This window comes from Sander vitreus, chromosome 20 (genome assembly GCF_031162955.1).
Source record: "Sander vitreus isolate 19-12246 chromosome 20, sanVit1, whole genome shotgun sequence".
Taxonomy (NCBI): domain Eukaryota; kingdom Metazoa; phylum Chordata; class Actinopteri; order Perciformes; family Percidae; genus Sander; species Sander vitreus.
The window spans coordinates 5,874,882-5,901,388 of NC_135874.1; the positions used below are offsets into that span (position 1 = coordinate 5,874,882).

The following is a 26,507-nucleotide window of genomic DNA, read 5'->3' on the forward strand; positions in this document are numbered from 1 at the left end:
GTGTCATGTCACTCTTATGTAGATACCTTCAAGTAAAGTGTAACCAAAAGTTTTTCCCTTGAACAGAAATAAAAACAATATAACGTGCTGCGATTGAGAAACTTAAAATGCACGCTTGATTTGTCTTTTGAGTTAGCTCTTTAATATATGAAGAAAAAAAACCTCTAATAGTCAATTCAATGTCTTACCCTCTGGAAATGACCTGCAGAATATCCTATCTATATATTTATATATATATTTATATATATATATATATATATATATATATATATATATATATTTAAGTGTAGAATCGATACGCAGTTTTAAAGTATGCCTTAGTAAGTAAGTGGAATCTTATGTCTGATCGTGATTCATGGGCACAGTACTTGAAATCAACTTCCCTGGTTTGGACCCTGATTGTGTTTTATAGCTGTGACTGTCGGCTGTGTTGCAGGTTTATCCAGCAGATGGCACCCAAACAGTCTGCAGACTCTGCTGTCTGTCTGCGTGCACCGCCTCCACTCAGCAGCAGCAGAGACAGCTGGAGCTCAGAGTCCAAGGTCAGTGTTTTAGTCTTTACATCAGGCTTGTGCAAAATTCAGAATTTCAGAAGTGGCCTCCATTCAATTCATGAATTGGAATTTGAATTGAATTGACTCCGCCCCACAGGAAGTTGAATTTGAATGACAGGAAGTGGAATTAAATTCATGGCAATTCAAAGTCACAGTCACACAACAGAGAGAATGTGTTGAATCTCACATACATTCAGTGTTAGGAAGGTTACTTTGGAAATGTAATTGCTTACTGTTATAAGTTACCCGTTATAAATGTGGTTTGGATTACTTTATTTGGATTACTTTATCAATGTAAATTAATTTCCTTTTAATTTGATTAGTAACTAATTGAATTACACATTTTACCTCAGTAATACAACTAAATACATTACATACATTTTGTATTTTAATAACATAATTTCATTACACTATGAAATCATGCATACATTTTGTTCCAAAATATAGATAATGATCAAATTCTTGATTTGATTTGAAGTAGCCCTGATGGAGCCACAGACTGGAGCACTGCAGTGCTTGCATATGACTGTGGTTTCCAGGTGTTCTTGTTGGAATTGGTTCTTCAAAATGGACTAGTACAGATGACCTTTTAGGCCTGCTATTATTTTCCATGTCGCCGTTATTACAGGTGTCAAATCTATAAACGTTTATAATCTGAAGTTGTAAGGGACTTCTGAAAAAGTCCAGCGTTGACCATCAAATAGTGTAGAAAAGAAGCTTTCAAACAAATGTCCACCTCAAATAGTTTGGCAACCATTTTAAATCCTTAACCACTGCTAATAATGCATACACCAGGTGTGCCAGACGATCAGTATCAGATGATGTGACATATATAGAGATTGTTTTTTTTTCCCTCAACCTTAGAATCACTAATCAATACCAATAAAAAAAGAGCGTTGGAAAAAAAGCGACAAATGTCCAAAAAAGCTTCAAAAAGGCAGGAAAAAAAATCGACAACATCGGGAAAAGTGAGTGTGTGTCGAAAAAAAGAACAACAAAATGTTGAAATGTTTGAATTTTTAAAATGTAGACCCAGAAAAACAAAAAGTTGCAACACGAGGGTTAAGCGTTCCCAAAACCTCTGGTCTGGCATCTTTTCAACCTGCCGCCGCTCGCGACTGGAATGTTCTGCAAAAGATATTCAAACTAGACCAACTCATTTCCACTTCATCCTTCAAAACCATCATATCATCCTTGTTCGCTGACATATGCAGTTGCTTCTCTACATAGTCATTTTTCCAGCTAAATATTTGAATTGTTTCTCCCTCTCCTACTCAGCCAGTACACTTACCTCGTTATAAGTGTGTATTGTTTTCTGTGTAGTATTTCAAAATTGTATTGTATGTCATTTCTAAACTGTGTGTATTTATCATCTTGCCCTCCTTCCCTTTCCCTAAGTGGCTATGCCACTACAAGCCGCCATTGTAAATAAGAACCTGTTCTGAATGACTTGCCTGTAATAAATAAAGGTGAAATCACTTCACCCTCATGTCAATAGATGCACCTTTATTTACTTGGTTTAGTATCTATTTCTCAAAATACCTCCTTATGACTTAAAATGTTGCTCTATTTCAGTTTTTCTTAATATTGTCTGTAATCCTAATTGTGATAATGACGTTTTTTTTATTAAAAGCAGATTAAAACTGAAAACCTGCCTCTTCACTGTATTTCTATCAACATGATGGATGCTGAGTTGATAATATTATTAAATACACAATCCCATTATGAAAATGTACAATTTATTAGGGAGCATTTACAGTAGGCCTATATCAGATCACTTTGTTTGCATCTTGAACTATGGTTTATTAAAAGGAACGTATTGTTTTTTTTTCTTTATTTGCAATGATTTTTTAATTATGAACCAAAAAGGTGAAAATTTACAGGGTTTTTTTGTTGCTTTTTTTTCCCCCTCCGGTTTTACAAATAACGCAGGGAGAGTGTGAAATTGTATTTTCCGACAAACGGATGGAAAACAAGAATAACTTGTGTAGATCAGGGTTTGCAGGAGGAGCTCTAATGATCTAGCTCACAGATGTCAGATGCGGCGTGGTTCTGTTGCGTTCTCAGACTTCGTTTCCTGTTTATGAGGCTTGATTGAGCACAAACATGTTTTTTAAAGGAAACAAATGGAGACAATAGAAAGTGTTGTTCCACAGTTTTTTCGTCCCACGGGGGTCTTTACAAAAAAAAAAAAAAAAAAAAAAATCTAAATTTGGATGGAAAACAGTTTAGACAGAAGCATTAATCAAATGGCCATGCTTCAAATATCATCCAATATTCTCTTACTGTAGATCTTTATTCACATGCAGATTATTTATAGAGGAGATTACAATGAAACAAGTTTGTCTTTCGATCATTACTTTGAATAAAAAACAGAATTGATGAATTGATAGAGAAATGCAAGGGTTATATAGACAACATGAGCCTCTTTGACCATAGGTTCCAATTGTCTAAAACTTAACCCAGGTTCCATACATGTCACATCTACTGTTTTATATCTATGGCAACAGCATTCATTTTATATCTCTTATCTGCAACATAAAACCATCCAAATGTATTTCTGCCCCAGATGAGAGTAAACAGCTGTTGCATGAGATATAGGACACATTTGTGTTTGTTTGTGTAGCTTCAGTTGACCCAGAAATGTAAGTTTAGACAGCGGTTTGCTCGGAGCCTTGCAGTGCAGGGGGGGTTGGTGCAGAGCTGCAGCTGCACTCTGCGGCCGGAGGTTGCGGTGAAGAGGAAGGTTGCACCTTCATCACTTCTCAGCAGCGAGACGGCTCTGCAGGCTGCTCTGTGACCACATCCTCTCCTCTGCTGTTGCTCTCTGCTCCTCTGCTCGCTTTCAACACCCCCAACAACAGCTCTGACCTTCTTCTGTACACAGACCAGAACGTTGGTTTCCTGTTGTTATGTGGTCGACTCACTCTTCCATTTACTCTCCTACTGACGGCGTTTGAACTAAAGGAAGAACTGCTTTATTTGTGTAGAGAATGTAAACCGTCGTAGGCTTCTCTCACTCGTGTAAAGTGAAAAAAAGATAGCTATGACTTACAGTATCAGTCAGACTGATACTGTAAATAAACCCAGTTTAACAAGTTAAAATGCTTTCTTACAAAGAACAAAACGGCTTGGTTGATGGAATTGAATCAAATTAAATGTCACTGGAGGAACTTTAGTCACCTCTCAGTTTGCTTAATGGAAAATGTTAAGACCCAAATGAACCTGCTGATGAAGTTTCCCTGAGCTGAGATGTTTCAACATTATGTAGCTGAGAAATGACAGATTTCTCAGAAAAGATGCACATAGGCGAGCAGCTAAAAATACCTGACAGTCTGTGGAAAAAGTGATGTTCAGTACTGTATGTAACCTTTGTCATTTTTAGGACGGATTGTCAACGTTAAGTCATTTAGTCTTTTAGCCGACACTTTGGGCAAAAGTTTAAAGAAAAATGAAACATGACTGACAAAATCCTCTGACGTACTTTTATTGAGTAGAACATTAAGCATCAAATAGTTCACAACCACAAACATACAAGCGATTATAAAATAATCTACACCAGACTTACTTCCATGCCGGTTTTGGCTTTAAAAATTAATGAGAATATGCTCGTCTATTGGTAGCAGAATTTGGTCGGCTTATTTATATATGAATGCAAATATATTGTGACATACTGTACACAGTTGTGGAAATATAACCATATAATATGTTATACAAATTGTATTTACAGAAACTGAGATCAGGGTTGTTTTGGTTCAGATCGCAGCTCTCAGTTGTTCCGTTTTCCGGCTGAACTCTGCAACAGACAGAAAAGACACAATGTCACAAGCTCTTTTTGTTACACGTTAGTTCACGTATTACATTGTACAGAGCCTGTTTTTTTTGTATGTCAACAAACCTGAAGCTTCCACACCAAAAAGGCCACAAAGGCTCCATAGAGGCTGCTCTTGATGATTAGAAGAGTGTAGGAGATTTTGGCCGTCTGTGAGATCTTCAAATAAATCTCTGCAGAAAGTTCAAACATTTACATCCAGTTTAGTGACATGAAGAGGAAACAGCCGGTGCACTTTGTGGAGATCAAACGCTAAATAGTAGAACTGATGAAGATGGATGGATGGATGATGGATGATGGATGGATGCTTTATTCATCCCGAGGGAAATCTTAGGCATCCAGTAGCTTAGACAACCATAACACAACAAACGCACATATATCTCACATATATAAAAATCACTCACAGAAATGTTAAAGACTAAATACTTACCTCTTGTCAAGGCAGTGTCATCTTTACCTGATGATAGAAGAATAAGAAATGGATTACATGAGGAGAGATAATCATTTCCCCCAAAACAAAAAGATTCAGATTAGATCATTTCTGAGTTCTAAAAGAACCAAAAAGAGCAGACCTTTAACACCCAGAACTGTATCGTTATAACGGCTTGTTGCTTTTCCATCGAAGAACTCGACGATGCAGGTGAAGCTTTTGTCGAGTGTGAACCAGTCTTCTCCAGAGACCCTCAGCCTGCTGGTGAGTCTGTAATTCTTGCCTTCCCGCAGGGCAGCGTTATCAGTCGCCACAGCAGAGCTGACATTTTTACCGTCGACCTGCCAGTAAACGCTGACATGGTCTGGGTAGAATCCACTGGCCACACAAACGATGGTCTTCTTCCTTGTTCTGTCTTTCTGGTTTCGACACTCCTTTGTTGAAGGTGGAAGCACTTTCACTGTTGGTGGGGTGATATCATGGTCTTTTTCTGCAAGGATAGAGGACATGAATCATGAAATTAAAGCTGCACAGTCCAAATCCTGGAGATCCACCGTGAATTTAGATTTAATAACAAGAAAAGAAACATGGTTTGGTTTTAGTTTTTTTTTACCCCTCTCCAAAATCAGCAGAATCATTGCCTCGCATGTAAAGAACAGCTGACATGAACTAGCCTGTTTTTTTAACTTTATTTGTGAGTTTGTGTTTTTTTACCAACCAGCACACAAACAGTGAACTCACAATCACCATTTATCTCACAGATGTTTTGACTCAAAGTTTTTTTCTTTTTTCCCTTCACTTCTCGCGGTTTTGCAAATGAGATACCGTTTGCTGTTGCGAACAATTTTAGTGCAAAATGCCAAATTCCCAGCTCTGAGCTGATTCATGAACTATACCAACAAAGTCTAGTGATTGGACCAAACGTAGCTGTTTTTTGTCATACGATCTAAAAGATTCACTTTTGACAGCATCCCTACTCAACAATCACTGAATGAAACAAACGTAGTATTTACGTCACAATAATTGAGCAGATTTAGGTTCAATAAATCTAAGGAACAAACATTTCTGCTCATGATTTTTTGTCATTTTCTTACCCAACACTGTCAGTCTGGTGCCACTGCCAAAGTAAGCAGGATCATAGTTGTTCACAGTGATACGAGGCTACAGAAAAAACTGCTCAACCTTCACCACTGACAGCTGACTTTGGCCTCTTTTTTAAAAAAAATAAAAAAATAAAGCAGCACTTTGACTGGAGAACATAGACTAGGATTGTTTTTACTGGCACAAACTGTCTTCTGCATTTAACTTCTTTCACACATTTAAAATGAGCACACTGTTCACTGCCATCAAATTAAAAATGTCTATTAAATATATTCTTAATATTGCCCATAATCTTAGCATACAAACAAGCTGAGAATCGTGCCTGAGCTGTTTTGTTGCAGGTTTTCTACCTAAAACAGTGAGTTTAGTTCCAGCTCCCAAAGAAAGCCTCGTTGTAGGAGCACAGAGACCTACGCTGTAACAAAAACTCTTCCTATTGCCTCTCTTCATCTGTGCCACTCTCAAATCATTCCATCTTTCTCTCTCTTTCTGACATTTAAAGGCTTTAAAAATCATAACTGAACAGTATTTAATGTGTTCTTACCTAAAACGGTTAACTTTGTTCCTCCACCAAAGTAAGCCTCTGCACCCCCACCAGAGTCACAGTGCACCTGATCAGTGCTCAAAACATGCTGCTTCTTTCTACCTTTGCTGTTTTAGTTTTGCACTAAATGTAACTTTCCTTTTAGAACCAACACCTAAAGGCTGTTTAAACCGATTACATGCAATAGGAACATCTCTTTGACCGAGGTACTCTTACCCAGAACAGTCAGTTTAGTTCCCTGGTCGAAATAGGCTTCACGCTGACACAGCGTTGAAACTTAGGACAAAAGCCTGGGCACGGAGCAGCACCTAAATCAAAGCAACTCGCTAGAATTGAGTGACGTGCATTTCTTAAAATGAATTACACTTTTATATTTTCATTTGATTTCTTACCTAAAACAGTTAACTTTGTTCCTCCACCAAAGTAAGCCTCTGCAGCCTGGTTCACGGTGCACCTGATCAGTGCTCAAACCAGCCCAACATGCTGCTTTTACTTTGACTCTTTAGTTTCTAGTTCAGTAATGAAATTACTAACGTCCCTATTTTTTTTAATAAGTTACAATACAGACCTCTTGATTAGCAATTTCACTCTTTCAATTGACTTGATTTCTTACCTAAAACCGTTAACTTTGTTCCTCCACCGAAGTAAGCTGGATAACCACCAGAGTCACAGTGTACTCCATCAGTGCTCAAACCAGCCCAACATGCTGCTTTTACTTAGCTTCTTTGCTTTTCAGTCTCGTAATAAATGTGACTTTCCTTTTTATAACAACACCTAAAGCCTGTTTTCACAAGTTGTATGAAACACAAACATCTCACTCATCACCCTATTAGACTTGATGTTAACTTACCCAGAACAGTCAGTTTAGTTCCCTGGCCGAAATAGGCTTCGTACTGACACAGCGTTGAAACTTAAGGACAAAAAGCTCTGAGCAGAGCTTTCAAAAGGTTGGTGGAGTACAGTAGGTTTGTTAAAGAACTATTCCACTCACAATGCTTTTTATATTTGTTCTAATTCTTATCTTACCATAAACTTTACCCTGTATATGCAGTATATGATTTCTTACCTAAAACAGTTAACTTTGTTCCTCCACCGAAGTAAGCCTCATTACCACCAGAGTCACAGTGTACTCCATCAGTGCTCAAACCAGCCCAACATGCTGCTTTTACTTACCTTCTTTGCTTTTCAGTCTCGTAATAAATGTGACTTTCCTTTTTATAACACCTAAAGCGTGTTTTCACAAGTTGTATGAAACACAAACATCTAACTCATCACCCTATTAGACTTGATGTTAACTTACCCAGAACAGTCAGTTTAGTTCCCTGGCCGAAATAGGCTTCGTACTGACACAGCGTTTAAACTTAAAAAACAAAAAGCTCTGAGCAGAGCTAAAACTTCGACTTAAGTGCTGTACATTCTTGACAAGAAACACTCCAATTACAATGCTTTTTTTCCTCATTTGTTTTCTTTTCTTACCTAAAACAGTTAACTTTGTTCCTCCACCAAAGTAAGCCTCTCCAGTCTGGGTCACAGTGTACTCCATCAGTGCTCAAACCAGCCCAACATGCTGCTTTTACTTAGCTTCTTTAGTAAACTAGACTTAAGTACAGTAAGAAACACTCTAATTCCAGTGCTATTTTTTCATTTGATTTGATTTCTTACCTAACACAGTTAACTTTGTTCCTCCACCGAAGTAAGCTGGATAATTACCAGAGTCACAGTGTACTCCATCAGTGCTCAAACCAGCCCAACATGCTGCTTGTACTTAGCTTTAATTTCTTCTTTCTTTCTTTTACATTTAGTTGCTTTTAAGTGTTTATGTATCAAATATCACTTTTTGCTGCACTGCAGTCTGGTTTTTACAAGATTAATGTAACCTAAAACTTTTCCCCTCAACAACCAACCTGTTTGTGTACGTTTATCTTCTCCTACAGGAAAATGAATGTGAAGATTTTCTCATGTCTTACTTACCGAGAACAGTCAGTTTGGTTCCCTGGCCGAAGTAGGCTTCGGAATTGGCTACAGCGCTCAGGCTTAATATCAAAAAAGCACTGAGCTCAACTTAAACTATGAAGACCCAAGTATGTTATGATTCTTATTGAACCACACACACACATTATACAGCTTATGTTCAGGTTTAACCATCCTTAACTTACCCAAAACAGTCACTTTGGTTCCTTTTTCCAAGTAAGCTTCGTTTGTGTTGTCACAGTGCAGAACTGAGCATGAAACTCGCAACTCTTTCTACTACCAGAATTCTCTTTAGAAAGTTCTTACTGTTTATACTAAGACTCTAAAGCAATGTGACAATTACAACAACAACGTAATAAACTGAAATATTTACCCTAAAACTGTCAGTTTGGTTCCTTTTCCAAAGTAAGCTTCGTTTGCATTTCTGTCAGCTTCTTGGCACAGAAATTTACACTGCACTGCTGCTCAGGCTGAGGTCTTCTATTGTTAATGTGCAGTTTTGGTCTTTATTTGCACTCCCTTCTATCTTCACACCCAGTCCAGCCTCTGGGTTTCCTTCAGTGGTTGCTACCATGTATCCCAGGAACTGCAGTTGTCTGTTCGATTGCTTGTACCAGAGGATTCGATCATAGCTGTCAATACTGTGTGAACAATGGATTTTGGCTGTTTTTCCTTGGTAGTTGTACATATTAGCTGTAGTCTGGTGGACTTTGTCACTGAGAGAGGAACCTGTGGAAAAAGCACCAACAGAAAACACACAGTCGTATATGAGTGTGAGTCCTCATATAAGTAAAAGAACAAGAGTTTTACATAATAAACCTGTACAAATTGTTTAGAAAACTTACATGAACTTACCTGAAACCAGTATGACATTGAGGGCTACGCAGAGGACTACGATCATCTTGTTGTGTTTAAAGACTGAATTTTAAAACCTTGTTATCCGTACTGTGTTTTCATCACTGCAGTTCTACTGAATATTGCTGGGTAAACCCTCCCATCAGGAAATCCAACTTTTTTTTTTTAGTCTGGCTGGTGTGATAATGCATTGTCCTCCTCCTGAACTGACACTACACACCACACCACACTGACATACTGTACTGCCACCTTATGACAGGAAACTATGACAGAGACCTGAAATGAACCCTGAAACCCAGGCGTAACTAGGGGTGGAACGGTACACAGAAGTCACGGTTCGGTTCATACCTCGGTTCAGACATCACGGTTCGGTTCAATACAATGGAGGGAAAAGCATTAAAAAAAAAAAATGCAGAAGGCAAATTTTTTTTTATTGTGCATGTCTGAGGCTGTATCACCTAGTGTCATACAGTCTCTCCCCTGAGCTAGCTGCAACAGCCTTTAGTGTGTAAAGTAAGATGTAAACAGTAAACTAAGAGTACCCCACATCATCTACAGACTCCATCTGGAACTTGTAAACAAAATAAGACAATCAGCTATAAAACAGGAAATACAGCATCTTTTATTGATAAAATTGCAAATTACATATATAAACAATAACAACAAATATGTGGACGGGATGGCATGTTGTAACGAGGTTTGAGCACATGCAGCAAATACTTGAAGCCCTTGGCTGGTTAAGCACTGTAGGGAGGAGAAGTTGGACAGTTTTCTTTTGTCTCGATTGGGACAGCTGGGTGATGGCGTCGGATATGTGTTAGCATGTTAGATGTATTTCCACTCACATACCCAACAACTGCTGAACAACGCCGAAACACAGTCCTCGTATTATCCACCACTCTCTCGCCTGTACTACTGTAACTGACCCGAAGACCGAAGTTTTCGAGGCCGGGACGGCACCAGGCAGGAGGGCATGACACGGGAGGCTCCAGGCTTCATCCATACAGTCTCGAAGTTTTCCCAAACTTGCGATCTGAAAGAGGCCGGCGGGTCCTCTAACTCTTGTGGGTCGCCACCACTCGCCATACTCGTCCTTTAGTGCTGCTATCTCTGACTCACTCACTGGACCGCCGACCTGCAAAAAACTGCATGTAGGCGGAGCTCGGCTAGCTTCAGAGCTAAGGCGGGGCTACAGATTAGGTGTCCCTAGAACCCGCGTATCTAACAGTAGTTTCGCATTACATTAGTTCTGCATTACATTAATTAATTTGCACGCAAGTTTTATTTATTTTAATACCGTGTATTCTCTGTGTAAATTCATGTTCTGAGCCGTTGCGGTTCGATACGAACACATGTACCGTTCCACCCCTAGGCGTAACGGTACATTTGAGTATGTCTGTTAGAAGTAGAGCAGAAGTTTGGCTTTAATGAAGGAAGCGGTGCACTTTTATTTATTTTTTATATTGTGAGAATGTTAAGTTTGCCCTGACTAGGGCTGCACGATATGAGGAAAATATCAAATTGCGATTATTTTGACTGATATTGCGATTGCAATATGATTCACGATATTGAAGGGAATGGTCATGTTTGTATCATTATTCTCATTTTCATTGACTAATATTAAATCTTAAAAAATTAAAATGATTACAGTGTGATTTTTGCAAGGATCTGTACCAAACAAAAATGTTTTCTGTAGGATAGGATTTGTAGGCCGGGACGTCTCTGCAGCACCACAATACTTCATTCAGAGTGGTTTGACACACATTTTGCCTTTAACAAATATCGCGCCCCTCTGTGATTTGGATATTGCACTAGTCCATATTGCGATTTGGATAAAATTGCGATTAATTGTGCAGCCCTAGCCCTGACAGTGCGTTAACTTTACATTAAGTGACTGAAAATCGTTATTTACAATCATTTATGACGGCTCCAGTCAGTCATTTCTGACCATACTGTTTAAACCAAACAAATCCTGTATGTACTGACCGCTCCCAACATGTCAGAGTCCAGTCATTTAAATCAGCGGCCCTCAGTCTGTCCACTGGTCTTCCTCAAGGATCAATTTTAGGAACTTTGTTGTTCTCACTTTATATAAATGACCTCCCGTCCGTCTGTTCTGATGTTTCTGTGCAGATGTATGCTGATGACACCGTAGTCTATGTTCATGGTAGTGATTAGGGCTGAAACGATTCCTCGAATAATTTGATTACAAAAAATCCTCGAAGCAAAATTCTTTGCCTCGAAGCTTCGTTAAATCAATGTAATTAAGGTTGTACGGCTCACTGTGTTTCCGCACGGAGGATTATTACTAGCGCACAACAGGTTGACGCTTCTGTGGACACAAGACCGTTTATATGCTGTCTATGCCCGAGACTGACGGCCCAGATTACAAATGAAGGAAGACGAAAATAGCGAGGGTCTAAGAGAAGAGACAGGCGAGAGAAAACGACAGAACATTTGGGATCATTTCAAGCTGCAAACATGCTGCTACATCATCTTTGTAGAAAACATCCAGTCTACTCATCCATTCCACGGGGCGAACCCGACACAAGGTAGCTAACTACCGTCTGCTGCTCTCGTCCACCGCGCTGTTTTACTTAAACTATTACTTTTAACTAGCCTACAGCATGCTACTCTGCAAATACCAACAAGCTAAAACGAAAGCTGTCGGTTTGTAGTCTGACTGATTATTAGTTTGCTACTAATCTTTGGAAACTTGGCTGCTGCCGGAGACAAACCGGCTCCTCCCCCAAGCATGGCCACTTACAGGAGAATTCCGGCCAATTTTTACGTTAATCTTCATCGCTATAGCTACTCGAGTACTTTCGATAGAAAAAAACCCGACCCGAATCAGTGCCGGTAACACGGAGAAGCTGCAGCTACGTACTACAAGCGTCCCCTGAGCTAAAACGGCAGTGGCCGGGGCAAGTTTTAGAGTGCCTTTGTGCCTCTAAAACTTAATACACAAATTAATATGTCTGTGCCACATGAACAGGGCCCTTACGTGTCAACAAGATGCGTTTTCAACTCAGACATTGTTTAAATTCACCTACCCTGGTCCTTGTATCGATCCTGCCGGTAGCTAGCTTGCCCTGCTAGCTGATAGCCGTTAGCCGTTAGCTGCCGTCCGGTGAGTGTATTCAGACAGGCTTCTGCGATAATCATCCCAATAACAATCCATGGAGCGGCGGTGGTGTGGCTACGTCCTCCAGAGCAGCGGTCCCCAACCCCCGGGCCGCGGACCGGTCCGTGGGTCATTTGGTACCGGGCCGCAGTGAAAGAATAAATAACTTACATTATTTCCGTTTTATTTATTATCTGAGTCTGAAGTTTTATTTTGAAAAATGACCGGATTCCCTCTGATACATCCGTCTATGACTCACTCTTGACACTTGTCTCGGTCACGTGATACGTTGCCGCTAAAATTAAACCCACGAACTAGCAAAATGAGTAAAAAACAAACGTCTTTGGAAAGTTTCTTTTGCGAAGGGGAAAAGGCCCAGTGAAGAGACAGAAGAAGAGCTTACGACTTCCAAGAAAAAGAAAGCTGCATTTAACAGACAATACCAGGAGTCCTACTTAAAATATGGATTTATCGCGACAGGCGATTTCCGCGCACCAAGCCCACTCTGCAGAATATGCGGCGACCGGCTCTCTAAAGAGGCAATGAAGCCTTCAAAACTGCTTCGCCACTTGGAGACCAAGCACCCTGCATTAAAAGACAAGCCTTCGGAGTATTTTGAAAGAAAAAAGCTAAACAAGAAGGACAGAAGCAATTACTGAGGGCCACCACATCAACAAATACGAGTGCACTGAGAGCATCATACTTGGTGGCTAATCGTATTGCTAAGGCTAAGAAGCCATTCACCATTGGTGAAGAATTGATCCTGCCCGCCACTAAAGACATTTGCCGTGAACTTCTAGGAGAGGCTGCGGTTAAAAAGATGGCACAGGTGCCTCTTTCGGCTAGCACCGTCACTCGGCGTATTGAGGAAATAGCAGAGGACATTGAGACACAATTGTTGGAGAGGATTAATACATCACCGTGGTACGCACTCCAGGTTGACGAGTCTACAGATATTGACAACAAGGCAATACTACTTGTTTATGTGCAATATCTTTATCAGGAAGATGTGCATGAGGATATGTTATGTGCACTATCATTGCCAACCAAAACCACAGCCGCAGAACTATTCAAGTCGCTGGATGATTATATATCAGGAAAACTGAAATGGTCCTTTTGTGTCGGCATATGCACAGACGGAGCTGCTGCCATGACCGGACGGCTGTCTGGTTTAACTACTTGGATTAAGGAGGTTGCACCTGAATGTGAGTCTACGCATTGTGTCATTCACAGAGAAATGCTGGCTAGCCGAAAAATACCACCGGAACTTAACAGCGTATTGAATGATGTCGTTAAAGTTATTAACCACATCAAAGCACACGCCCTTAACTCGCGCCTGTTCGAGCAGCTTTGTGAGGAGATGTACGCGGAGCACAGACACCTTCTCTTATACACAGAAATAAGATGGTTATCCCGAGGGAGATTGCTGGCCACAGTGTTTGAATTACGAGAGCCGCTGCAGAGATTTCTCTCAGTAAAAAAGTCACCGCTGGCAGCACATTTCAGTGACGAGGAATGGGTCGCAAAACTCGCTTACTTGTGCGACATATTCAACCTGCTCAATGAACTCAATCGGTCACTTCAGGGGAAAATGACAACTGTCTTCAAGTTGGCAGATAAAGTAGCTGCATTTAAAGCCAAACTGGATTTGTGGGGACGGTGCGTGAACAGAGGTATATTTGACATGTTTCAAACATTCGCGGGGATTTTGGAGGAGACTGAGCCCGAGCCTTCATTCTCCCAGCTGGTACACGATCACCTGTCTTTGCTTTTAAAAGAGTTTGAGCGCTACTTCCCAACCACAAAAGACCCACGAACTGCCAAGGAATGGATCCGCGACCCATTTGTCAACAAACCAGGTGAATCCAGCATGCCTATGCAAGAAGAAGATCAACTGCTGGAGATTGCAAATGACGGCGGCCTTAAAAGTATGTTCGAGACAACAACTCTGCCGGTGTTCTGGATTAAAGTCACGGCAGAATACCCTGAGATTGCCACAAAAGCACTGAAAACCCTGTTGCCATTTCCGACATCCTATTTGTGTGAAGCGGGATTTTCTGCAGTGACCGCAACCAAAACTAAATTACGGAGTAGACTGGACATAAGCAACACACTTCGGGTGTCATTGTCTCCAATTACCCCTAGATGGGACCGTCTCGTTGCAGAGAAACGAGCTCAGGGCTCCCACTGATTTAGCGTTATGGTGAGTTGTATTTTTCATGCACTTTATATTTGTTTTTGTGTTGTATCTTATATTGAAGGCATGTTTAAATGTTACCATAGCGACCAGAGAGTATTAGGGGGCAGAGAGGATGTTACTCACGTTATGTTGTTGGCGCGATGTTACGAGGACGCTGCTAATAAAGTTGCATACGAGTACACAGTGGATTCACGTTTATTATATTTAGAAAATACCACAGTTTTTATGCTGGTCGTATCATTTTATTTTGTGTATTTATCCGCCACACCTTAAAGGCCGGTCCGTGAAAATATTGTCTGACATTAAACCGGTCCGTGGCGCAAAAAAGGTTGGGGACCGCTGCTCCAGAGAACAGGTCATGTCACGTCTTGAAGTGTATTCCCCCCTAAAAAGCAGTAGTGCAGTAGTAGCTGTTAGCTGCTAGCTGCCCTCCGGTGAGTGTGTACAGCCAGATAGCCGTTAGCTGCTAGCTGCCGTCCGGTGAGTGTATTCAGACAGGCTTCTGTGATAATCATCCCAATAACAATCCATGGAGCGGCGGTGGTGTGGCTACGTCCTCCAGAGGACAGGTCATGTCACGTCTTGAAGTATATTTCCCCCCTAAAATAAACAGCAGTGTGGTAGTAGCTGTTAGCTGCTAGCTGCCCTCCGGTGAGTGTGTACAGCCAGATAGCTGTTAGCCGTTAGCTGCTAGCTGCCGTCCGGTGAGTGTATTCAGCCAGGCTTCTGTGATAATCATCCCAATAAAAATCCACGGAGCGCCCGGTGGTTTGGTGGATGTCCTGCATAGGACAGATCATGCCTTCGCAGCGAAAGGTTTAGATTATTTCTCCCTCAAAATAGGTAATTGAACACTGTAGTGGTTATGACCATATCAGTGACTATGTAACTACATGGAAACGGGATAAACGATGTCTGTGGCTTGCACAGTAATAGCGTTACTGAAGCTTAGCTGTAGCATCGCGCTGTCTCCTGGGAATTCAGTTGTAGCAGGAAAAGGTAAACGGCAGTGTGCAGATTGGCGCGTAGTGTGTGAAGAGCGGAGTTGTTTGTTCCGTGGATTGTTATTGGGATGATTACTACAGAAGCCTGTCTGAATACACTCACTGGACGGCAGCTAGCAGCTAACGGCTATCAGCTAGCAGGGAAAGCTAGCTACCGGCAGGATCGATACAAGGACCAGGGTAGGTGAATTTAAACAATGTCTGAGTTGAAAACGCATCTTGTTGACACGTAAGGGCTTAGGGTTAAGAGGCACAAAGGCACTCTAAAACTTGCCCCGACCACTGCCGTTTTAGCTCAGGGGACGCTTGTAGTACGTAGCTGCAGCTTCTCCGTGTTACCTGCACTGATTTGGGTCGGGGTTTTTTCTATCGAAAGTACTCGCGTAGCTATAGCGGTCCAGATTAACGTAAAAATTGGCCGGAATTCTCCATTTAATATGCACGTGAATGACGTCATCATGCCGGTGTCTGCATTCTTTATTCTTTCTCCTCACTGTGTATTAGGCTTCTGAAAATGTGTCCCCCAGAACAGTGTAGTTGAATAGCCCTGCTGTAAGCTTTTTACCGTCACATTTACCCTCTGGTTAGTGAACAGCTCTTTTTCATATCCAGTGCAAAGAGCCAGAGGCAAGAAGGGGAAGGGGGTGAAAAATATTAACATTTGGGACACCAAAAGTAAAGGAAAAATAAAAGGAAAATGTAATTTTTTTATTTTTAGTAAACAGCAATAATAATTATTTACTATAGCTGTTTACTAAGTATATCTTATTAAGTATTTCTTATCCGATTAATCGATGGAATAATAGGTAGGATACTCGATTACTAAAATAATCGATAGCTGCAGCCCTAGTAGTGATAGCTCTCAGGTGGCTGAGAAGCTCACTAACTACATGGTTAATATTACAGCTTGGTTGAAACAATCCTGCCTGCAGTTGAACACATCAAGAACAGTAGCAATGTTCTTCGCCAAGTCCCACAGAAACTGCAGTGTTGAGCCGGATGCTTTAGTGTTAGGGGAAAGGCTGCAGATCCTGTCAGAATACAAATATCTGGGGGTTTTAATTGGTTCGAAGTTGTCATTTACATCACATGTAAAAAGGGTCTGTAAGCAAATCAAATTCAACCTCAGTAACTTTAGATACATTCGCCATCAAATGTCCACACAAGGCAGCAATGTACATGTACTCTATGATCTTCTCACATATCACTTACTGTCTACTAGGGCTGTAATCAACCAAAGAAAATCTTGGTCGACTGAAGTCCTGAAATTTCGACTAATAATCGACTGCAGAGGGGTGGGGGCGAAGAGTAAAAAAAAAAAAAAGCGTTAGATGAATTAGCTGCGCAGTACTTGGTAGCCTTGTCCGTCTAAATGAATTAGAAATAAACGTAAAAAACTAGTAGGCTATTTGCAGTATATTAAATTGTTTTTTAACCAAATTATTTTGCACTGAAATGACACACTCGAGTCTGTCTGTCTGTCTGTCAGCTCTGACAGCGTTGCATCACGTGCACCTGCGCAATATCATAGCCTATGATTTCCGAAAAGAACTGTTGAGGAATATGCAACATAATACTATACAATAATATACAATAAGACTGTCTCCAGTGGGTTGGGCTGATCCAAAAAGTGAAAACAAGGGGGGTGTTCTGAAGACAGACTGTTACCTGTGAAACAGGGGTGCTCTGAAAACACCCCCGTTGGCAATTAGTGCTTTCCACCTGATGAAATTAACACGGCAAAAAATAATAATAAAAATAAATTCCCAAAAAAAAGAGAGAAATTAACACGGCACAACACAAATTAAATAAACTTGGGCTGAATATCTGCATCCGTGTTTTTATTTTTTTTAAATTGTATCTTTATTTGGAATGAACAGGGACATATACCAGCATAACAACATTAGTAGAAATAACAACACGTCCTTTTTTGTTTGTTTTGAGTCCAGAATAAGTGCATCACCAGTCATCCAGGCATACGGGGCCAAAGGAAGTATAGTCCTGAATCGTGGATCAGATGACGTTCATCCTTTGTGTTGCCCATTCTCCTCTATTAACTTAGATTTCACAGCAATTGATAGAATAGCATCAGTAGGTACTCATTATCCTCTTAAGGACAGTACTGACAGTTAGCCCGGGATAAACAGAGCCAGATGAGAGAACTCTGAAACAACTTAAGTATAGATAGAACAGGTTACAAGAAACTATGTACAGGAACCAGGATGGCCGCTCTGCCTGCTGCTGCTGTCATACAAATAATCATCAAAAACCAGTCAGAAATTAAATAAGTAAATTAACTTAACAAGTAAGAAGTAAAAAAACAAAACAATATTACCAGTGAGATCACATAAAGTCTGTTCTGCGTAACGACACATCGATCTAGATCAATATATGGATTCAATCCTCAACGATCCAATATTATCGATACAAAGTGAAAATAGCGATACAGATCGTCATCTTTAAGATGCACCTTTATTTTGAAATTGCCACTTTATATTTATTCTTTTTATTAAAAGGAGAAGTTTGTCTTTAATTTAAATGGGCTTATGGTCTCGTATCGGTCGCAGTCCCCTGAATTAAATCAAATCATATCGTGGCAGACTTTCTGATATCGGTAAATATCGTTGAAGAAGAATCAATATAATTTCTGTGAGAAAACGTATGATTTACACCCCTAGTGTTTAACAGATTATGGTTATTTAGAACTACTGGTGGAATATATAAATTGTGCTTAAATAACGTGCCTTGTTGAATTAGACTGAAGCGATAAGATATAAACGGTGTCACATTAGTTAATGTCAGTCTGATTGCATCAAACCAAAATACAACCACAGTAGCAGGTGTCTGGGAGCTTGTCTTATTCAAAACCACTGATGATAAAGAATTGTGTGGAGTTTTTGTTAGGTTCACAGGGGATATTTGTCAGCGTGCTTTGCTGGCTGAACAGTAGTACACTGCACCCTGCTCAGGTCCAACCACTTGGATGATTAGAGAGGCGTTTTTTACTGTATTAACCCCCAAATCTCCAGACATGTTAAAATGCGCTTCATATGTCTCTTCCATTTTGACATCTTTAAAGTTCAAATATCCAATGAGTTTCATAGCCGTGTCTCCAGGTGAGCGCTGGTACCAGAGCATCACCCTGTAGTCAGTTTTATCATGGCTGCAGAATATCTCCACTTTGTCTCCAGATTTGGTGATGAGATCAGAGGGAGACTGACGGACATCAAGACTCAGACAGACACCTAGGCAGAGAAAATAAAGAACGTATTTATTGGGATAGACTATACATTTAAAATGAAGCCATTTCCACGTTCATACAGTAGGATCTAATTGTATTTAAGTCATTACCTGCTAGGCAACAGAAAAAAAGAAAACGGGCCATTTTGACTTGAATACGTTACTCAAACACCTTTTTTAGATTACTTTTCCGAAGTAGGTATGTATGAGGTGTAAGTCGCTGACAATAATATCAACCTGGCCTCTTTGAGCGATGGAGATCCAACTGAGGCCTCTACTGAAACGGAAAAGGAAGTGAAGATGAAACGGCATCATTGTATAACGTCTGACAGACGATGGCAGCGAATCAAGAGCAGCTGGCTGGGAGGGGTTCTTATTCAAAACCTTACATGTTGATAAAAGTTGGTTGGGAGATTTTGTCTAAGGGAGAGGGGATGTTCAGTCAGTGTGCATCGCTAGCTGCACAGTAGTACACCGCACTGTGCTCAGGGGCCTTCAGGTTGTATATAACCAGAGAGCCGTTCTTTGCTCGGTCTCCACTCATATCTCCAGTGATGTTAAAATGCTCTTTGAAAGACTTCTCATGCTCTATGGTGCTGTAATACACATGTCCAATGCGTTTCAGAGCTCGGTCTCCAGCGGATTTCTGGTACCACTGCATGACTGTGTAGTCGGTCCTTTCATGGCTGCAGACCAGCTCGACTTTGTCTCCAGGTCTTCTGAGAAGTTCTGGAGGAGTTTGGTAGACTTCAACACCCAGACAAACACCTAGAAAGAAGACAGACAGAGGGAAAGAAAATGAATGAACCACATAGAAACTTTAGGTCAAGTGGTATTCCTGAATTAAAAAAATGATTACCAATGAGCCAAGAGAAAAAGAATAATGTTGGCATGTTGTCCTCCTGTCTGCCTGAATGAACACAAAACACGGAGTGGCTCCAAGCGCTTGACTCAAACAACAGTTCACTAGACTCTTTTATTAATGCCCTCCTCTGTAACCAGCTACATGAGATTTCCTAGTTCATGTGTTGAACTGAAGAGTATTTCTGGAACTCCAGCGCCGCCTGCTGGAACGATATAAAAGCAAACATTTGGTTCCTAATCCACTCACCAAATGTGTTGGCAACCAGTTATTGTTCAGCTGCTCATACTTGTCACATCACTGTGTTTACTGACGGCACAGAAGTACACAGCGCTGTCCTCAAGCTGCAAGTCTTTCACAGTAAGAGCTCCGCTCTCAGTGTTTTCTTTGATGGCTGAATATTTGGTTTGAGGAACCCCCCCGTAGTCTGGCTGTCCACCAACAACTGTGTAGACAACGAGGGTCATGGTCTCCCCTGGACGCTGTCTGTACCAGTACATCTGGGTATGAAAAACATCTTTGTTGTGGCTGCAGTTCATCTCTGCAGATTGGGAAACATAACGCCAACTGATTTCAGGGTGTTGGGTCACATCCTGGCACTGACCTGTGTGGAGAAAATACAACGTTAAATATAAGTAGTTTTCCTTTTTAGTTAATTTTGAAAAGTTATTATTAATGTGCAGGGTGTAAAATCCTAATATTTTAACTATTAGGTCAATATTTTCCCATGCTGGATTCTCATTAATGGTGATTTATCAAATAATTTTTAAGTCTACTATTACTGAATCTTTGTTGGCCCTGATTTATAGTCAGAATTTGAGACTGCATGTATAGGTCTTCATCAGCCTGTTTTCATGTTAGTAAATACACTGGATAACAGTAACGCTATCTCTTTCACTTTACAAAAATATTCATTTTTAGCCTTGTACCTTGAAGCCACAGAGACGAGACTACAAATGTAATGAGAACTCGAGTCATAATAGCGATCCTGTTAACATGAGACGCCGCCACAGCAGACCTGATGAATGTCTGAGGCTGCTTTTTATAATGGGAGGTGGGAGGTTAAAGGCGTTGCTCTACAGAAAGGACCTCCCATTCTAATTTTGGATCTTAATCAGAAGAGACACCATCATTGGTTAGACTGGCTTATTCCAGGTGCACGGAGGCACTGTGAGCTTTAATACAGAGATAAAATATGAGCGAGATGAGGAGGTTTTTGTACTGAGGAGCAGTGATATGCAGCACTGTGTAACTAGCAGCACAGAAGTACACTGCACTGCTGCTCAGGCTGAGGTCTTCTATTGTTAATGTGCAGTTTTGGTCTTTATTTGCACTCCCTTCTATCTTCACACCCAGTCCAGCCTCTGGGTTTCCTTCAGTGGTTGCTACCATGTATCCCAGGAACTGCAGTTGTCTGTTCGATTGCTTGTACCAGAGGATTTGGTTGTAGTTCTGAATACTGTGTGTACAGTGGATTTCTAACTTTTCATCGGGTTTGTTGAACACATCAGCTGGAGTCTGGTGGACTTTGTCACTGAGAGATGAACCTGTGGAAAAAGGATGCATCAGACAAAATAGAACACGAGCATGAACACGGCTGAATTAAAAAACGAGGCTAATTTTAAATGTAAAATGATGCAAAACACATCTGAAACAGCAGCAGTATACGAGACTGGCTGCACACAAGCAAATCTTTACAAATTGAGAACTTGAATTAAAATCTCTTCAAACTATTGTGAGTACGTTACCTGAAACCAGAATAGAGGTACAAGTAATACAAAGGAATGTGATGATCATTGTGTGTTTTGTCTGAGTGTTAGGTGGTTTTGGAAAAACTAGATCAAAATAGGAACATCAATTTGTTGTCGCAATGAATGAAGCACTTGTACTAACTGAGTATTTCCAGCCTCCTCTTTGAGTAAACCCTCCCAAGTATTTAGGTGGGTGGTGTCACTGTGCATATAACTCATGGTAACTACCTTTTTACACACCACTGGCTCAGCATACAGATCTGAGTAATGATATACTGAGGAAGGAACACAGCTGTGAGGAGGTTTTTGTACTGAGGAGCAGTGATGTGCAGCACTGTGTAAACTAGCAGCACAGAAGTACACTGCACTGCTGCTCAGGCTGAGGTCTTCTATTGTTAATGTGCAGTTTTGGTCTTTATTTGCACTCCCTTCTATCTTCACACCCAGTCCAGCCTCTGGGTTTCCTTCAGTGGTTGCTAACATGTATCCCAGGAACTGCAGTTGTCTGTTCGATTGCTTGTACCAGAGGATTCGGTTGTAGCTGTCAATACTGTGCGAACAGTGGATTTTGGCTGTCTCTTTGGGTTTGTTGAACACATGAGCTGGAGTCTGGTAGACTTTGTCACTGGGAGAGGAACCTGTGGAAAAAGCATCAACAAAGCTTCAGATAAAATACAACATGAGCATAATCCCTGGTGAATTGAATGAACTAACGTAAGACATTAAAAAAAATCCACTAAGACAGCTGACATTGCAGCAGTGTCGGAGTTGTGTAAACGGATTTTGTTGAAAACTTCAAAAAAAAAAAAATTCAATGATTTTGATGATGTTACCTGAAATCAGAATTGTGTTAAAAGTAATGCTGAGGAATAAGATGATCATATTGTTTTCCAAGTGTTTGGTTTTTATTGAACAATACACACGATCACAATCTTGTTGTTGTGAATCATTGTCTTTCCAACCTCCTCTTTGAGTAAACCCTCCTGTCAGCAGATCCACATGAAGTCATTAGGTGGGTGGTGTCATAGTGGATCCTCCTCCTCTTTACATTCTTAACCATCATGTCGACTAGGGGTGGGGAAAAACACCGATTCACGTACGTAGCATGTACCGTCGAAGGCGACTACATCATATCTGTTTCCAGGTTAACAGACCGGAAGCAGAAAATGCTTTATAAATGAAATAAATGTCTGACTGACTGACGATGCGATGTGCATTCTTCTTAGGAAACAATTCGTTTTTGGAAATGTCTCTGATATATTGTCTCTAGAAGTGTATTATTCAACTTTTGTTAAAGAAGAAAAGAAAATCGCAACACTCCATACTAACGAACTACAGTACTTCTACAATCGCAATAAATGAAATCCATTTATTTGATACACATCAAATCTGCACTTACACACCGTCAAAGAATCGAGTCGGGACAAAGGCATATCATCCCAGCCCTGTCGACTCCCTACACCCAGACATACTGCCACCTAATACGAGGGAGAGACAGGTGTGAGGAGCTGTAATACAGAGGTAAGAGAATGTGTGACCAGGAGGTTTTTGTACTGAGGAGCAGTGATGTGCAGCACTGTGTAACTAGCAGCACAGAAGTACACTGCACTGCTGCTCAGGCTGAGGTCTTCTATTGTTAATGTGCTTGTCTGGTCTTTATCTGCATTCCCATACATTTTTCACACCCAGTCCAGCCTCTGGGTTCCTTCAATATTTGTATACATCTATCCCAGGATCTGCAGTTTTTTTATTCTTTGACTGCTTGTACCAGAGGACTCGATCATAGCTGTCGAATACTGTGTGAACAGTTAATTGTTGCAGTTTCATCGGGTTTGCTTGAACGTGTCAGCTGGAGTCTGGTGGACGTTGACACTAAGAGAGGAACCTGTGGAAAAAGGATGAACAAAGCATCATCCCGAATACAACATGAGCATTAACACTTGTAAATTGAAAAAACTGAATATTTTTAGAAAAGTATAAACACGTCTGAAGCAGCAGTATACGGGACTGGCTGTACACAAGCAAATCTTTCCAAATTGAGAACTTGAATGAAAAATGTCTTTTTAAACAATCGTGAGTACGTTACCTGAAACCAGAATAGATGTTAAAAAGTAATGCAAAGGAATATGATGATCATTTTGATTATCGTGTTTTTCTGAATGTTTGGTGATATTGAATAAAAATTTCAAAATAGGAACATCAATTTGTTGTCGCAATGAATGAAGCAGTTGTACTGAGTATTTCCAGCCTCTTCTTTGAGTAAACCCTCCCAAGTATTTAGGTGGGTGGTGTCACTGTGCATATAACTCATGGTAACTACTTTTTATACACCACTGGCTCAGCATACAGATCTGAGTAATGATATACTGAGGAAGGAACACAGCTGTGAGGAGGTTTTTGTACTGAGGAGCAGTGATGTGCAGCACTGTGTAACTAGCAGCACAGAAGTACACTGCACTGCTGCTCAGGCTGAGGTCTTCTATTGTTAATGTGCAGTTTTGGTCTTTATTTGCACTCCCTTCTATCTTCACACCCAGTCCAGCCTCTGGGTTTCCTTCAGTGGCTGCAAACATGTATCCCAAGAACTGCAGTTGTCTGTTCGATTGCTTGTACCAGAGGATTCGATCATAGCTGTCAATACTGTGTGAACAATGGATTTTGACTGTTTTTCCTTGGTAGTTGTACATATTAGCTGTAGTCTGGTGGACTTTGTCACTGAGAGAGGAACCTGTGGAAAAAGCACCAACAGAAAACACACAGTCGTATATGAGTGTGAGTCCTCATATAAGTAAAAGAACAAGAGTTTTACATAATAAACCTGTACAAATTGTTTAGAAAACTTACATGAACTTACCTGAAACCAGTATGACATTGAGGGCTACGCAGAGGACTACGATCATCTTGTTGTGTTTAAAGACTGAATTTTAAAACCTTGTTATCCGTACTGTGTTTTCATCACTGCAGTTCTACTGAATATTGCTGGGTAAACCCTCCCATCAGGAAATCCAACTTTTTTTTAGTCTGGCTGGTGTGATAATGCATTGTCCTCCTCCTGAACTGACACTACACACCACACCACACTGACATACTGTACTGCCACCTTATGACAGGAAACTATGACAGAGACCTGAAATGAACCCTGAAAATGACATCACCTTACTGTAATGCAGCCTTTAAAACCAGGAAAAGACAACACTTATGCCATATTACAATATTACGACATCCAAAATCTAAGACGATATCTAGTCTCATATCACGATATTGATATAATATCGATATATTACCCAGCTCTAGTATGTACATGTGTGTAGACTGACTTCCTGACGTGAGCTAACCATTTTTGTGTATCTCAATTGGTAATAATTCAAAATATTGTCCTGTTTTACCCCTCCATTTAAAAACATCACTGACATTAAAACACCTTTTAACCGCATGAGAAACAGTTGTAACTTGTACTAAGTTCCGCCCAGTGTTTTTCTATTAAATTACCTCAACAAGCCAGCAAAAAGCATTCGTTACACGTTAACATGCTTAATGACACTACATGATGATTAAAATCTTTGAAATGTGATAGTTGTGGTGTTCTGCTGTATGTTGGCTTGTAACAAATGCATTCTCATAAACAATTTTATATGTTAATACATGTTTGGTAATGTACAGACATTCTTTGAGTGATAAGAAATGATAACATAAAGTAAACTCAAAGCTACTGTATTTTATGGTCGTTGGTAACTGTACTGAGGGTCCAGTAAGTGGACCTTGAGTTAAGATGATTTTGTCAAGGTACATTACTGTCTCTCTGAACTTTCCTGCTTAAACAACATTGAGCTCTTCCAGCACGCTCCCTTTCCTGAATAGGTTTGAAAGTTTATTGGAATTAAAACGCAATTAAATGATTATTAAGCACGGTGTGAAACCAACAGGGAAATAATTAGAACACAAAACTGTACAAATTTCTGGAAACATGTCCAGTTAGAGTACATGTGGAGTTACAGTCATTGTGACATTATTGATCCTGCAAAGAACGTTTCTTTTTCCACGTTGAAATGCCACTATTACTACAAATAATATATATATATATATAATGTACTGAATTTAGAACTGAAAAGATAACTGGTTAGTTGTCTATCTTGATAATCAGTTTGATTCATTTTTGTGACAGGTAATTGTATAACAAAGACTTAGTGTGAATATTTTCTAGTTTCTTCACTCCTCTGTGACAGTAAACTGAATATCTTTGAGTTGTGGACATAAGACATTTGAGGACGTCATCTTGGGCTTTGGGAAACGCATCATTTCTAGCCAGTCAGTTAATCTAGAGAACATTCAACAGATGAATCGACAATGAAAATAGTTGCAGCCCTACCTGAACGCTAACAGAAATCTATATGTGCAATTGGTAACGGATATCAGTGTTAGTTTAGAGCTCCCTCTGTAGTCCATCAAAGAGACTGTTATCTTCTATTCACATGAGTATTTGTGCAGCTGTCTCAGTCACCTGTATCACTGTGTTGACTCACAGCACAAAAATACACTCCACTGTCCTCAGGCAGCAGCTTCTCCACCGTCAAAGATCCAGCCAGAGCATCGCTCCTTGTTGCTGGAAATTTCTCCTCACTGAAGCCACTTTCATATGTATGTGAGGAAGCTGGAGTCGTGAAAACGATTTGCTTCATTCCCTCCCCTGGCAGCTGTCTGTACCAGTACATCTGGAAAAAAGTAGCATCCTTAGTGTGACTGCAGTTCATTGTGGCCGACTGACCCTCGGCCCTCCACAGCAGAGGGCGCTGGGAGACATCACTCCCATCAATTAGACCTGTGAGGGTAAGAAATACCAATACCAACAGTCAATATGGTCAGCATCAAATCATTAGTAGCATGTAAAGCTAAAGCAGCAGCTCCTCCTCTAATGTACAGTACCTACAATCCAGAGCAGAGCTGCAGAGACTCCGATCAGACCTGCTGTCACCATTATTATGTTGTGAGCAAAATGAACTCAAAGACCTGAGTCCCTGTCAGTCTGTGATGGGAGGTGTTAC

The 26,507-nt window shown here is 40.5% G+C and overlaps 1 gene segment (V, D, J or C); it reads right to left on the reverse strand.

Annotated features, from left to right (window-relative positions):
- Window positions 1-4,025: 4,025 nt before the first annotated feature.
- Window positions 4,026-26,455, reverse strand: LOC144535284 (T-cell receptor beta-2 chain C region-like). The segment is given in 7 exon segments: window positions 4,026-4,350; window positions 4,453-4,559; window positions 4,817-4,843; window positions 4,959-5,306; window positions 8,433-8,468; window positions 25,967-26,284; window positions 26,389-26,455. Coding segments are annotated over 7 exon segments (915 nt in total).
- Between the last annotated feature and the right edge of the window lie 52 nt (window positions 26,456-26,507).